This window comes from Pelobates fuscus, chromosome 8 (genome assembly GCF_036172605.1).
Source record: "Pelobates fuscus isolate aPelFus1 chromosome 8, aPelFus1.pri, whole genome shotgun sequence".
Classification (NCBI taxonomy): Eukaryota; Metazoa; Chordata; class Amphibia; order Anura; family Pelobatidae; genus Pelobates; species Pelobates fuscus.
This window is the reverse complement of record NC_086324.1, coordinates 173,290,838-173,307,454: the sequence shown is the minus strand read 5'-3', so window position 1 is coordinate 173,307,454 and position 16,617 is coordinate 173,290,838. Positions and strand designations below refer to the sequence as shown.

Sequence of the window (16,617 nt, the reverse complement as noted above, 5' to 3'; positions counted from 1 at the left end):
GGGGGGATGAGGGGGACACAGTTGACCTAGCCGACAATGGCAGGGTCTATGTCCATCCCCTTCAGCCCCCACCCCTCATTAGTATACAGCCTTTTGGCAAAGGCTTTTCTAGTGACTGGGCAGAAATGGCTTCCCAGTCGCTAGTTTTAACATGTTAGCAGATATGCACTCTCCCCCGGGGATACAGAGAGAGGCTGCTGGTTAGGGAAGTGATGGACAGATACCATTTAATTAACCCTTGTGTCGCTATGGGGGTTTTAATTATTTGGCCGCTCGCTGCTAGTGCTGCCAGTGATCAATTACGCACGGACATTACACAAGCTCCCCACTGGACACCAGGGAAAAGATCCACTCCAGCTCTCTCAAATGTACGGAGGCTTGGTGGACTTAAATAAAAATATATATTTTTTAAAAATAACAATTTGTGAGTATGTGTGAGAGATAATGTGTGTGTGTGTGTGTGTGTGTATCTGTCAGTGTGTGTCTGCCAGTAAGTGTGTCTCTGGCAGTGTGTGTGCCTGTCAGTGTGTGTCTGCCAGTGAGTGTGTGTGTCAGTGTGTGTCATTGTGTGTCAGTGAGTGTGTCTGTCAGTGTGTGTCAAATCAGTTTGAGTGTCCTCTGTGTGAACTATTATGCATGTATTATATTTTAATTTGTGACTTTTATCATTCAGGTTAATAGTTCACAAACTCCTTCTTAGATACACAATGTAACGGCACCCCCAGGCATAAAAGGGATTAAAAGCCGTTAGGAGATATTCCCTTCCAGATATACAGGCAGCTACTGTAGACACCAATCCACCGAACCAGAGAAGCATATGAATGCTCTCAAACATACGAATGCTGTAAACAGACGAATAGGAAAAAAACATACGAAAGGTTTACACTCCTAGCAGTCGAACTGGAACAGCATACAATAAATTCCTCCCCCCCCCCCCCAAGAACGAGACAAGGCTCCGTTTTGAGGGTCAAACAGGAACAGACAGAGTTGTGGGTTTATTGTTCTTATATACAAATTCTTACACATTAGTACCACCCACAGGGTTTTGTAAAACAACCAATAAACACATAATACACAGTAATACACTCCCATTCATTCCAGCAGAATTTGTCCTCTGGGTGGCCGCCATTCGGGAAACAAACACGTGGCGGCGGCCATCTTAAACTACCGAACAGCGGTGTTTTGCCGTCGAGTGTCTGGAACTAAAATCGGACACTTGACTAGGCAAACACCGCTGAGACCTCCATACTTCCAGAAATTCGTATGGAAACTACCGAATGACCCGCCGTTCGGTAGAAAGAGCCCCATAAACAAGGGAATTCATTCAAACCCTCTCCAGGCTCTATAACACAGGCAATTCGACTGTTTTCATTCCCTTGTTTGTGACCGACATGGAACTGTTTTCGGATACTTTACCCATGCGGTCGGTCAAATCTTTGGAACCCCATATCTCACGAACCATTCATCCGAATGGGCTAATTTTTAAGTATGTTGGTCCCCCAGAATAGAGCTATCTGGGGATGTTGGATTTGTGGATGTACCCCAAGTATTTAGGGTACATCCAAAACTCGGGGAAAACTGTGTACACAATAAGGGGATTATGATGCTAGAGGAGGGGAGGAGATCTGTGGGAGGTTACTACTTAGAGATTGGATAATGTCTTAAGTGTTAGAACCTCCTCCCTTGCATGGGAGAGGGCTTTATAAGGAACTGTGGAATAAAGCTTGTCAGTCTACTCCTGAAACTGTGTGTCGTCCAGTTATTGGGATTGCGATGGGGATACTGCTGTATTACTTTACCTGCTGGAAACCTTGCCTATGGACTTAACATCACCTTGTTCCTGAGCCTCACTGGAATCTCTAGTGGAGAATAGCTGTGCAAGATCGGCTCTCCGCTACAACACATAATTCCTATCATACTGAACAGAACCCCTACATTCAACCTATCCTCAGATGGCTTGGATCTGAGCGCTCAGTATATCCAAACAGCGCTCAGATCCCACAAACACAGTCAAATCGCCATGGGGTTTAAGTCTAGCATGGGCTGATGAGAGGGGCCATAGTCAAGAGGCAGGAGGCTGCCAATCAGGCTTCTCCATTACCCAGTGGCGAGGTTGGTTTCGCCTTTCCCAAAAAGACTAACAAGGTACCTGACCTCCTGTCGGTCAGTGCCTTGGTTAGTCCAGCAACCCACCCACAAAACATAGTCAGTAGTGCAGCTCACCCACAATGAATAGTTACTGCACCAGGGGAAATGTGTAGCTGGTCGTTGTCCAGGGGCTTCACCACGGCTGTGTCGGGTACTGCTAGTCCAGGTCTGTGGGTTGCTGAGCAGGCAGAGACCAGCGGTACTCTGCCCCGGTGCCAGCGCTTCAGCTGGAGTAGCCTGGTTGGCGCTTAGCTGGGAAGAGAGGGTAGAAGCTCCTCTCCCTGGAACCGGTGCAACTGCTGGAGGGGGAGACCGACTGTCTCCCCTTCTGATAAACGGTCCTGTTGCTGGGGGTCTGGACAGGCTGTCCCTATTACCTGTAGTGTGGGCACAGAGACCATGGTCCCATCTGCACCAATGGGGAGCTTATTGTCTCCCCTTGGTGGACTAGGCTGCCACTGAGGAGGGAGGACAATGCTCTCCTCTCCCAGTATAAGACTCTGCGGCTGGGAGCTGGACCGACTGTCCACACTCCCTGTAGTTTGGGCACAGAGACCACGGTCCCATCTGCACCGGTGGGGAGCTGATTGTCTCCCCTCTGTGGGCTAAGCTGCCGCTGGGGAGAGGGGGCAACAGGCTCCTCTCCCTTATACACTTTCAGCTGCTGGGGAGGGAGACCGACTGTCTGCACTCCCAATACATTGTCCTGCTGCTGTGGAGAGAGACAGACTGTCTCTGCTCCCTGTAGGACATTCTGCCGCTGGGGAAGGGAGACGGGGCTCTCCACTCCCTGCAAGGGATACTGCCACTGGGGAAAGGAGACGCTGCTCTCTATTCCCTGCAAATCAAGCTGCCGCTGGGAATCTGGACCTACTGCCCAGCATCCCTGTAGCTCACCCTACCGCTGGGGAGGGAGGACGCTGCTCTCCTCTCCTTGTGGGGCTAGTGGAGAGACCTCGGTCCCATCTCTACTGGCCGGCTTGAGGTCCTCCCAGTACGCCTCGACAATATCCTCCCAGCTGAAGGGCTCTGGACCTGGGTCTTCCACGATGCTCTCCTGCTGGGTATCCTTGATGGAGCGGAACAGATGTTTGTAATCCTACTCCAGTTCCCACTCCAGGGTTGCGAGGTGTACGAAGTATTGCCTCACTGTAACCGAACCGCTTTCAGAATTGACCCCCCGTCCCACCCAAACTACACCCCCAAACTGCCGATTAAGATGGGACTCCACGCTCCTGCCATCAGAGAAACAGGGGCTGCCGAAGGGGAAGGAATAACTGAACAAACATGAGGCCACAACGTGCACTAAATCTTGTCAATTAGATTATCTTCTTAGTTGAACGAGTTGTGTATTGCTTCCTGAGCCTGTCATTCTGTCTAGTTAATTAATGGAGGTATACCTTTATATACCTGAGCCTGTCATACTGTCTAGTTAATTAATGGAGGTACACCTTTATATACCTGAGCCTGTCATACTGTCTAGTTAATTAATGGAGGTACACCTTTATATACCTGAGCCTGTCAGTCTGTCTAGTTAATTAATGGAGGTACACCTTTATATATACCTGAGCCTGTCATTCTGTCTAGTTAATTAATGGTGGTACACCTTTATATACCTGAGCCTGTGATTCTGTCTAGTTAATTAATGGAGGTACACCTTTATATATACCTGAGCCTGTCATTCTGTCTAGTTAATTAATGGAGGTACACCTTTATATACCTGAGCCTGTCATTCTGTCTAGTTAATTAATGGAGGTAAACCTTTATATACCTGAGCCTGTCATTCTGTCTAGTTAATTAATGGAGGTAGACCTTTATATATACCTGAGCCTGTCACTCTGTCTAGCTAATTAATGGAGGTACACCTTTATATACCTGAGCCTGTCATTCTGTCTAGTTAATTAATGGAGGTAAACCTTTATATACCTGAGCCTGTCATTCTGTCTAGTTAATTAATGGAGGTACACCTTTATATACCTGAGCCTGTCACTCTGTCTAGTTAATTAATGGAGGTACACCTTTATATATACCTGAGCCTGTCATTCTGTCTAGTTAATTAATGGAGGTACACCTTTATATATACCTGAGCCTGTCACTCTGTCTAGTTAATTAATGGAGGTATACCTTTATATATACCTGAGCCTGTCATTCTGTCTAGTTAATTAATGGAGGCACACCTTTATATATACCTGAGCCTGTCATTCTGTCTAGTTAGTTAATGGAGGTACACCTTTATATATACCTGAGCCTGTCATTCTGTCTAGTTAATTAATGGAGGTATACCTTTATATATACCTGAGCCTGTCATACTGTCTAGTTAATTAATGGAGGTACACCTTTATATACCTGAGCCTGTCATTCTGTCTAGTTAATTAATGGAGGCACACCTTTATATATACCTGAGCCTGTCATTCTGTCTAGTTAATTAATGGAGGTACACCTTTATATATACCTGAGCCTGTCATTCTATCTAGTTAATTAATGGAGGTATACCTTTATATACCTGAGCCTGTCATTCTGTCTAGTTAATTAATGGAGGTACACCTTTATATACCTGAGCCTGTCATTCTGTCTAGTTAATTAATGGAGGTACACCTTTATATATATCTGAGCCTGTCATTCTGTCTAGTTAATTAATGGAGGTACACCTTTATATATACCTGAGCCTGTCATTCTGTCTAGTTAATTAATGGAGGTACACCTTTATATACCTGAGCCTGTCATACTGTCTAGTTAATTAATGGAGGTACACCTTTATATACCTGAGCCTGTCAGTCTGTCTAGTTAATTAATGGAGGTACACCTTTATATATACCTGAGCCTGTCATTCTGTCTAGTTAATTAATGGTGGTACACCTTTATATACCTGAGCCTGTGATTCTGTCTAGTTAATTAATGGAGGTACACCTTTATATATACCTGAGCCTGTCATTCTGTCTAGTTAATTAATGGAGGTACACCTTTATATACCTGAGCCTGTAATTCTGTCTAGTTAATTAATGGAGGTAAACCTTTATATACCTGAGCCTGTCATTCTGTCTAGTTAATTAATGGAGGTAGACCTTTATATATACTGTGGCGAAACCAACCTCGCCACTGGGCCCTGGAGAAGCCTGTTTGCTAGCCTCCTACCTACTGACTATGGCCCCTGGGTTATCTGGGGCATATTGTACTGTATATTGCTGCTACTGGCCCTTTTAACAGCATCTATGGACATATTGGGACTTTTGGGACTACTGTCCCTTTAAGATTGTGAAGCATATTCAAGTGTACTGCCTGTAATATTATATATGTATTTATAGATGTGTTAAGTTTATCCTGGGTGATTTGTATGCAGCATTCTGATTGTTCGGTAGAATCACTCCATTCAGTATATTGAGTGAAACTACCGAACAACCAGACCACCCAGGAATGAGTGTGCCTCCAATTACCGTTTGCAACAATGTTGCAAACAGGTAATTGGCAATCAGTGCAGTGTGGTCTTTGTCCTCTGGGTGGCCGCCATTCGGGAAACAAACACGTGGCGGCGGCCATCTTAAACTACCGAACAGCGGTGTTTTGCCGTCGAGTGTCTGGAACTAAAATCGGACACTTGACTAGGCAAACACCGCTGAGACCTCCATACTTCCAGAAATTCGTATGGAAACTACCGAATGACCCGCCGTTCGGTAGAAAGAGCCCCATAAACAAGGGAATTCATTCAAACCCTCTCCAGGCTCTATAACACAGGCAATTCGCCTGTTTTCATTCCCTTGTTTGTGACCGACCGCAGGGCCAAAATGCATGGAACTGTTTTCGGATACTTTACCCATGCGGTCGGTCAAATCTTTGGAACCCCATATCTCACGAACCATTCATCCGAATTACTTGAATTTTGAATATGTTGTCCCCCTGAATAAGGGCTATCCAGCGATGCTGGATTTAAAGGTGTACCCCCGGGTTTTGGGGTACATCCAGAACTTGGCTGAAAAAGTGTACCGGATAATTGAGTTTAATTTTATCTGAGGGGAGGGGATGTGTGGGCTGAACCATGTATGTGATTGGTTATTTTATGCCTCCCCCTGGGTGTGGCCTGTATGTGGATTATTGTAATAAAAGCCAGGCTGGATGAGCCAGTCCAGAGTTCCTGTTTTAACCTCAAAGTGATGTGTCGTCTCATTATTGGGGGAAGGATTTATTGTATGCTGTTCCAGTTGACTGCTAGGGGTACAAGCCTATTCGTATGGTTCCTATTCAATGGTCTACAGCATTCATACGCTTGGGAGAATTTAAAGGTTTCTTGGATTCGGTGATTATGGTGTCTGCCAGAGTGCTTGGAGTCCTCAGGAAGCACTAGGAGCATCCATTAACGGAGGTACCAAGTCGGGGTGCCAGGTGATCTGTTACATTGGTGGCAAGCGGTGGGATGGCGTCCTAGTGCGAGGTAAAGCAGCTCGGAGACACAGTGCGTTTGGATTTACAATTGAGGGCAACGCTAGCAGTCGTGCAGCGCCCCTGGGAGCAGACAAGTATGGAAGGTTCTGGCTCTGGAGATGATTGGCTGGCCGAGGTGAGGCAGCGAGTGGCTGAGTATGGGGATGATATACCCATGGAGACACGCCGGGTGATCTGGAACCAGGTCATGGCCGAGCGAAACACAAGGCTGGACCGAGAATTCCGGTTGGCAAAAGAGAGGAAGTATGCTCAGCAGCAGGAGCGTTACAGCAGCCGGGTAGAGGCTGCATCCGAGGAGGTTAGCCGTCTTTCCCTGAGGCGGCGGGAGGAACCCGAAGTGGGGGTCCTCATAGACTGGTCCTGTGAAGAACCACAACAGGCAGGTAGAGATGGGACCAAGGTCACTCCACCGGGATGCTGGGCAGCCGGCCCAGATCCCCAGCAGCAACCAGAGTTGCCAGGTGGGGAAGCAGGTGGCCCTTACTCACAAATGTTGAGGGGCCTCACGGATTGGTCCTGGGAAGACCCACCAATGGCAGGTGGAGATGGGACTGCGGTCTCTCTACCGGCCCTACAGGGATGCTGGGCAGTCGGCCCAGATCCCCAGCGGCAGTGTGCGTTACAGGGAGCTGAAGGTGCCGTTCTGGCTCCCCAGCGGCAGTCTACGGTGCAGGGAGAGGAGCCTGTTATCCCCTCTCCCCAGCGGTTGAAGGTGTGTAAGGGAGAGGAGTTTGTTATTCCCTCTCCCCAGCGGCAGCACAGCTCACCAAGGGGAGACAGTAAGCCCCTCACCAGCGCAGATGGGACCGTGGTCTCTGCGCCCTGCCTACAGGGAGTACAGAGGGTCAGCCCTGCTCCCCAGCGGCTGAAAGTGTGTAAGGGAGAGGAGTTTGTTACCCCCTCTCCCCAGCAGCAGCTTAGCACACCAAGGGGAGACAGTAAGCCCCACACCAGCGCAGATGGGACCATGGTCTCTGCGCCCAAGCTACAGGGAGCTGAAGGGGCCGTCCTCCCTCCCCAGCGGCAGTGTGATTTGTTGGGAATTGGGAGCCCAGTCTCCATTCCCCAGCGGCAGGCTGAGTTACAGGGGGCAGAGGTAGTTGGTCCTACCCCCCAGCAGCAGAGTGATATGCCGGGAAGGCAGTGTGAAGTGCAGGGAGAGGAGAGCAGCGTCCTCCCTCCCCAGCGGAAGGCTGAGTTACAGGGGGCAGAGGTAGTTGGTCCTACCCCCCAGCAGCAGTGTGATTTTTTGGGAATAGAGAGCCCAGTCTCTATTCCCCAGCAGCAGGACACTGAATTGGGAGGAGAGACAGTCGGTCTCCCTCCACAAAGACTGAAAGTAGGCATGGGAGAGGAGATTGTTACCTCCTCTCCCCAGCGGCAGATCATCAATGGGCAGAGTGTTCTAATGGGAGAGGAGATTGTTACCACCTCTCCCCAGCTGCAGATCATCAATGGGCAGAGTGTTCTAATGGGAGAGGAGCTGGTTACCACCTCTCCCCAGTGGCAGCTTAATGTACCAGGGGGAGACTGTAAGCCCCACACCTGTGCAGATGGGACCGTGGTCTCTGCACTTCCAGCACAGGGGGTAGAGACGGTCGGTCCTGCCCCCCCACAACAGGGCTGTTTAGCCAAAGGGGAGACAGTCGGTCTCCAGCAACCAGGCTCCAACCAGACTACTCCTGTAGTAGTGCTGGCACCAGGGCAGAGTACCGCTGGTCTCTGCCCACTCAGCAACCCACCAAAACAGCCTACCAGTCCCCCACACAGCCGGGGTGAGGCACCTGGACCTGGACAAGTTTTTCCATTACTCAGGTGTAGTAACCATTTATTGTGGGTGGGCTGTATTGCTGTTTCTGTTTTGTGGGTGGGCTGCTGGACTAACAAGGGCACTGACCGGCAAGAGGTCAGGTACCCTGTTAGTCTGTTTGGAAAAGGGGAGAAATGTGGCGAAACCAACCTCGCCACTGGGCCCTGGAGAAGCCTGTTTGCTAGCCTCCTACCTACTGACTATGGCCCCTGGGTTATCTGGGGCATATTGTACTGTATATTGCTGCTACTGGCCCTTTTAACAGCATCTATGGACATATTGGGACTTTTGGGACTACTGTCCCTTTAAGATTGTGAAGCATATTCAAGTGTACTGCCTGTAATATTATATATGTATTTATAGATGTGTTAAGTTTATCCTGGGTGATTTGTATGCAGCATTCTGATTGTTCGGTAGAATCACTCCATTCAGTATATTGAGTGAAACTACCGAACAACCAGACCACCCAGGAATGAGTGTGCCTCCAATTACCGTTTGCAACAATGTTGCAAACAGGTAATTGGCAATCAGTGCAGTGTGGTCTTTGTCCTCTGGGTGGCCGCCATTCGGGAAACAAACACGTGGCGGCGGCCATCTTAAACTACCGAACAGCGGTGTTTTGCCGTCGAGTGTCTGGAACTAAAATCGGACACTTGACTAGGCAAACACCGCTGAGACCTCCATACTTCCAGAAATTCGTATGGAAACTACCGAATGACCCGCCGTTCGGTAGAAAGAGCCCCATAAACAAGGGAATTCATTCAAACCCTCTCCAGGCTCTATAACACAGGCAATTCGCCTGTTTTCATTCCCTTGTTTGTGACCGACCGCAGGGCCAAAATGCATGGAACTGTTTTCGGATACTTTACCCATGCGGTCGGTCAAATCTTTGGAACCCCATATCTCACGAACCATTCATCCGAATTACTTGAATTTTGAATATGTTGTCCCCCTGAATAAGGGCTATCCAGCGATGCTGGATTTAAAGGTGTACCCCCGGGTTTTGGGGTACATCCAGAACTTGGCTGAAAAAGTGTACCGGATAATTGAGTTTAATTTTATCTGAGGGGAGGGGATGTGTGGGCTGAACCATGTATGTGATTGGTTATTTTATGCCTCCCCCTGGGTGTGGCCTGTATGTGGATTATTGTAATAAAAGCCAGGCTGGATGAGCCAGTCCAGAGTTCCTGTTTTAACCTCAAAGTGATGTGTCGTCTCATTATTGGGGGAAGGATTTATTGTATGCTGTTCCAGTTGACTGCTAGGGGTACAAGCCTATTCGTATGGTTCCTATTCAATGGTCTACAGCATTCATACGCTTGGGAGAATTTAAAGGTTTCTTGGATTCGGTGATTATGGTGTCTGCCAGAGTGCTTGGAGTCCTCAGGAAGCACTAGGAGCATCCATTAACGGAGGTACCAAGTCGGGGTGCCAGGTGATCCGTTACATATACCTGAGCCTGTCACTCTGTCTAGCTAATTAATGGAGGTACACCTTTATATACCTGAGCCTGTCATTCTGTCTAGTTAATTAATGGAGGTAAACCTTTATATACCTGAGCCTGTCATTCTGTCTAGTTAATTAATGGAGGTACACCTTTATATACCTGAGCCTGTCATTCTGTCTAGTTAATTAATGGAGGTACACCTTTATATATACCTGAGCCTGTCATTCTGTCTAGTTAATTAATGGAGGTACACCTTTATATATACCTGAGCCTGTCAGTCTGTCTAGTTAATTAATGGAGGTACACCTTTATATACCTGAGCCTGTCATTCTGTCTAGTTAATTAATGGAGGTACACCTTTATATACCTGAGCCTGTCATTCTGTCTAGTTAATTAATGGAGGTACACCTTTATATATACCTGAGCCTGTCATTCTGTCTAGTTAATTAATGGAGGTACACCTTTATATATACCTGAGCCTGTCACTCTGTCTAGTTAATTAATGGAGGTACACCTTTATATACCTGAGCCTGTCATTCTGTCTAGTTAATTAATGGAGGTACACCTTTATATACCTGAGCCTGTCATTCGGTCTAGTTAATTAATGGAGGTACACCTTTATATATACCGGAGCCTGTCATTCTGTCTAGTTAATTAATGGAGGTACACCTTTATATATACCTGAGCCTGTCATTCTGTCTAGTTAATTAATGGAGGTACACCTTTATATACCTGAGCCTGTCATTCTGTCTAGTTAATTAATGGAGGTACACCTTTATATACCTGAGCCTGTCATTCTGTCTAGTTAATTAATGGAGGTACACCTTTATATACCTTAGCCTGTCATTCTGTCTAGTTAATTAATGGAGGTACACCTTTATATACCTGAGCCTGTCACTCTGTCTAGTTAATTAATGGAGGTACACCTTTATATATGCCTGAGCCTGTCACTCTGTCTAGTTAATTAATGGAGGTACACCTTTATATATACCTGAGCCTGTCACTCTGTCTAGTTAATTAATGGAGGTACACCTTTATATATACCTGAGCCTGTCACTCTGTCTAGTTAATTAATGGAGGTATACCTTTATATATACCTGAGCCTGTCATTCTGTCTAGTTAATTAATGGAGGTACACCTTTATATATATATACCTGAGCCTTTCATTCTGTCTAGTTAATTAATGGAGGTACACCTTTATATACCTGAGCCTGTCATTCTGTCTAGTTAATTAATGGAGGTACACCTTTATATACCTGAGCCTGTCACTCTGTCTAGTTAATTAATGGAGGTACACCTTTATATACCTGAGCCTGTCATTCTGTCTAGTTAATTAATGGAGGTACACCTTTATATATACCTGAGCCTGTCATTCTGTCTAGTTAATTAATGGAGGTACACCTTTATATATACCTGAGCCTGTCATTCTGTCTAGTTAATTAATGGAGGTACACCTTTATATATACCTGAGCCTGTCATTCTGTCTAGTTAATTAATGGAGGTACACCTTTATATATACCTGAGCCTGTCATTCTGTCTAGTTAATTAATGGAGGTATACCTTTATATACCTGAGCCTGTCATTCTGTCTAGTTAATTAATGGAGGTACACCTTTATATACCTGAGCCTGTCATTCTGTCTAGTTAATTAATGAAGGTACACCTTTATATACCGGAGCCTGTCATTCTGTCTAGTTAATTAATGGAGGTATACCTTTATATACCTGAGCCTGTCATTCTGTCTAGTTAATTAATGGAGGTACACCTTTATATATACCTGAGCCTGTCATTCTGTCTAGTTAATTAATGAAGGTACACCTTTATATACCGGAGCCTGTCATTCTGTCTAGTTAATTAATGGAGGTATACCTTTATATACCGGAGCCTGTCATTCTGTCTAGTTAATTAATGGAGGTACACCTTTATATACCGGAGCCTGTCATTCTGTCTAGTTAATTAATGGAGGTATACCTTTATATACCTGAGCCTGTCATTCTGTCTAGTTAATTAATGAAGGTACACCTTTATATACCGGAGCCTGTCATTCTGTCTAGTTAATTAATGGAGGTATACCTTTATATACCTGAGCCTGTTATTCTGTCTAGTTAATTAATGGAGGTACACCTTTATATACCTGAGCCTGTCATTCTGTCTAGTTAATTAATGGAGGTACACCTTTATATATACCTGAGCCTGTCACTCTGTCTAGTTAATTAATGGAGGTACACCTTTATATATACCTGAGCCTGTCATTCTGTCTAGTTAATTAATGGAGGTACACCTTTATATACCTGAGCCTGTCATTCTGTCTAGTTAATTAATGGAGGTACACCTTTATATACCGGAGCCTGTCACTCTGTCTAGTTAATTAATGGAGGTACACCTTTATATACCTGAGCCTGTAATTCTGTCTAGTTAATTAATGGAGGTACACCTTTATATATACCTGAGCCTGTCACTCTGTCTAGTTAATTAATGGAGGTACACCTTTATATACCTGAGCCTGTCATTCTGTCTAGTTAATTAATGGAGGTACACCTTTATATATACCTGAGCCTGTCATTCTGTCTAGTTAATTAATGGAGGTACACCTTTATATATACCTGAGCCAAGTCAGGTAAGCCTGGGACTGTGCATTATATTGTACAGACAGGGAAACACTACATCAGCTAAACTAGGACACACGTTACTTGACCACCTATCATTCTGTCTTCACATGATTAATGTCTTCTTCATTCATTAAAAAATGTGCACGTAATTTGGAATGTGAGGAATGCCGCTGGGGTACCTCACTGCAAAAATTAAAAAATAAAAAAATAAAAAACCAAGCTATAATATGCTAATTCAGACGATGAGTCCTGGACTTGGTACTTCAAGGGTCCTGAAGGTATAGCTGAACCCCGAAACACATACACCATCACAACATATTTGGGTTAAAAGGGACTGTGGCATTTATGCTAATCTGTTTCTTTGTGTGGCAAAAATGAATAAGTGAACCTTTCTGACTCTCTTACCAAACGTAGAAGACAAACACGTCAGATCATTGGTAAGAGAGATATCCTTCCTCTCTTTGTTCTCAGAATGATACAGGATCCCGAACGTGCATTGAGACACATTCTGTATGAACTCCTGGTGGTTGTTGGAGATGTAACAGGGTCTGACCTCCTGAACGCAATCCCTGAACCCCTCAGATCTGAGCAGGGTCTGCAGCCAGGAGTATTCATCCTGCCCCGATCTGGAGAAGATCCCAACTGTGTGTTTTCCTTCTGGAGTCTGAAACCGATGAGAAATATAACACATTCTTTGTTTAACTGGTTACAGGTTAGAATTTGATGCTGTATGGATTCAGATTAGGGAGAGAGCAACTTGCAGGAAGATGTGAGAAGCCAGACTTTAAACCTTCCTTCTGTCTATTCTTTAACAAGCATAGAGAAACAGGATATGTAACAAGAGACTAGCAGGGTTATTCACTAAAGTAAGGATTCAACGTGAATTTCACATTTAAAGCCACAGCAGCCAATCAGAAAGCATTACTGAATTTTATCATTTTGGCTGTTTTTATCTTAAATTTATAATTCACTTTGAATTCTCATTTTAGTGAATAGCCTTCATAGAAAATGGACTCATGTTTTGCCATGTGTCTTGAACAAAGGGGTCAAAAAACATTTAAGTAATATGGTAACATTGAAGTAAATGTCAAGAATTGGGTTAAAGCGACTGGAATCAACTGTGTTATAGTATTATTATTATTATTTATAAAGCACCAACAAATTCCGCAGCGCTGTACAATAGGTGGACTAACAGACAATTATTTACAGGAGAAGCAGGAGAGGAAGCAAGGTGGGTTACCAAGGTGCGGGGAGGAAAAGCTATTTTCAGAGGAACGGTGTAGCTCTAGAGGTGTCTTGAAGGTGGATGTCAGAGGTGCGAGTATAAACAGAGGATAGACGCAGGTCATTGGCAGGGTGTAGGGGACTAGATGGGACAAACATGTATAGTAGTGAAGATAGGTAGGTGGGAGGGGTGTTATGTAGAGATTTCCAAGCAAGTACCAGAATTTTAAATTGAGCTCTATATGGTATGGAATGGAAAGCTAGTGTAAAGACTGACGGGGGAAGAAATGTGTGGGAGGTCCAGGCAGATATGAAGATGAGCTTCACTTTAGCACTCATTACAGACTGTAAGAGTGCAAGTTGGGAATGCGTAAGACCAGTGAGAAGTGGGCTACAGTAGTCAAGGTGAGAGATAATAGAAGCACTGACTGGCAACAAAGCTGTATCCGGTGTGTTATAAAGGGGCGGATACGAGTTATGTTCTTGATTTGAAAGCGGCAGCATTTGGTGATTGACTGGACAAGAGGGATAAGGAAGAGGTTGGAGTCCAAGAGGCAGTGAACCTGCAAGGTAGAGCAGATGGTAGTGCCATTGACTCCAAGGGAGGCAGACACTGGAGTAGCAACATTTAAGGGAGGAAATATCGGAATTTCTGATTTGGACATGTTATGTTTGATGAAGTGAGCAGCCCTTGAGTTAGAAAGAGCAGAGAGGCAGTCAAAAAGTCAAGAAGGAGGGTGAGCGATCAGGAGAGGACAGCTAGATTTGCATGTCATCCAAATAGAAGTGATATTGGAAGCCAAAGGAACTGATGAGTTAACCAAGGCAGGTAGTATAGATTGAAAACCATAGAGGACCAAGGACAGAACCTTGGGGAATGTCAACAGAGATGGGTTTTGGATGAGAGGAAGAACCAAAGACGGAAACACTGAAAGAGCACTGGGAGAGGTAGGAGAGGCAGGAAAGAGCAGAGTCATGCAGGCCATAGTTGATAAGGTTTAGAAGCAGAAATGTCAAGGAGAATTAGAGTGTAGAAGAGTGTAGTGACCACTGGATTTAACAGCAATTAAAACATTGGATACTTTGGTCAAGGCCGTTTTTAACATAATCTTGACTAAAGCGCGTCAAGCAGAGAGTTGGATTCAAGGAAGTCTGTCAATCTTGTGTACACAACTCTCTCAAGGATCCTGGAGGCAAACAGTAGTCTATGTAGTAATCTTACCCAATCATCAAGCCCACAATGCTATTCTCATTTTCACGCGGCAACGCGGCCTGAACAGGGAATACTTACCATTTAGCCAGTCAAACAGCTCCTGCTGATGGTCCTCTTCCCTGCAATATATTAGATGCTGCCCAGATGGCGCATCTTTTATAGACATCCCGCTTACCCATGAAGAGACCACGTCATCTAGGCAATCCCATATGCTATCAATTAGGAGTTGCAGACATGATGTGGACCAATCAGAAAGCATGTTAGAATATACAAATTTAATGTGGGCTCTTGTTCATTGCTATATTTGCCTGTTCTGCCTTGATACATGTTAGTGCTTATCGTTTCTCTTGATATTCTGATATATACCTTGACTTTGTGTATGTCTTGTATAATGACCAAGCTTGTTTCTACCCTTGAGCCTTGCTGGTATCCTGACCCGGCTTGTTATTCTGTTTATCCGTATTTCTATATCCTGACCTTGGCTATTTCTGACTTTGTCTTTATCTTTCTTACATTAAATCCAGCCTCTCTATGTCTATCTAGAACCTCTGTTTGTGGGATTTACTATTGATGTAAGTTGGGGTACGACCCTCGAGACAGTAGTGAGATAGGGTAGGGGTGGTAGTTTGATGGGGAGTTCGGATCACGGTTGGGATTTTTTTAGAAATAGGATTATGGTTGCATGTTTGGAGAGTGAAGAAAATATACCAGAGTAGAGAGAGAGATTGAATATTTTAGTGAGGGGCAGAGAAAGAGAAGGAAACAGAGGGCAAATGTGATTTGAGGGAATAGAATCTAGGGTACAGATGGTGGGGGTAAGACAACCGTAGCAGAGCAAAAACCTCTTCCGCTGTGGCGGATGTGAGTGAAAATAGAACAGCAGAGGGTGTTGGGAGAAGTATTGTTAGAGAAAGAAAAGAGATGAGAGATCCCTTTCCTGATTGTAGAAACCTTCTCAGTGAAGTGAGTTTTGAAGTTAGTAGCGGTTAAGATATTAGGAAGATTAGCAGCAACAGGGCAAATAAGAGAGTTAGAAGTGTGAAAGAGGCATTTGGGTTTTTGGAAGAACGTGATTAAAAGTGTGTTGAAGTAGTTTTCTTTTGCGGAGAAAGAGCCAAGCTGTATGCAGGGCCAGTGAAGGGATTTCTGGCTACACAGACGGCGATGCATTTTGCGCCCTCCCCCAAAAAAGCATCTTCACCTGTGTATCTCGTAACCCCCCTTTTGAATTTCTTACCCCCTTTAGTCCCCCTTTACACCCACATGTGTGTCTCTTAAAGGCCCCTTTCTGTGGCTCTCTTTTCCCCAGCCCCTTTTCCGTGGCTCTCTCTTTCCCCCAGCCCCCCCAGACCCTTTCCGCCAGCCCCTTTCCATGGCTCTTTCTTTCCCCCAGCCCCTTTCCGTGGCTCTCTCTTTTCCCCAGCCCTTTTCCATGGCTCTCTCTTTTCCCCAGCTCCTTTTCATGGCTCTCTCTTTCCCCCAGCCCCTTTTCATGGCTCTCTCTTTCCCCCAGCCCCTTTTCATGGCTCTCTCTTTCCCCCAGCCCCTTTTCATGGCTCTCTCTTTCCCCCAGCCCCTTTTCGTGGCTCTCTCTTTCCCCCAGCCCCTTTTCGTGGCTCTCTCTTTCCCCCAGCCCCTTTCCGTGGCTCTCTCTTTCCCCCAGCCCCTTTCCGTGGCTCTCTCTTTCCCCCAGCCCCTTTCCGTGGCTCTCTTTCCCAGCCCCTTTCCGTGGC

At 45.5% G+C, this 16,617-nt stretch overlaps 2 protein-coding genes across 5 annotated transcripts in view; one reads left to right on the top strand and one right to left on the bottom strand.

Moving 5' to 3' along the window:
* The window catches only part of LOC134572063 (very long chain fatty acid elongase 4-like), a 596,371-nt gene that overhangs the window by 250,589 nt on the left and 329,165 nt on the right, over positions 1-16,617 (top strand). The gene's annotated exons all lie outside the window — the stretch shown is intronic.
* The window catches only part of LOC134571372 (uncharacterized), a 66,749-nt gene that overhangs the window by 6,680 nt on the left and 43,452 nt on the right, over positions 1-16,617 (bottom strand). The window contains exon 10 of the mRNA XM_063429573.1: positions 12,853-13,111. Coding sequence (XP_063285643.1) covers positions 12,853-13,111 — 259 coding nt within the window. The remainder of the gene's footprint in view (positions 1-12,852; positions 13,112-16,617) is intronic.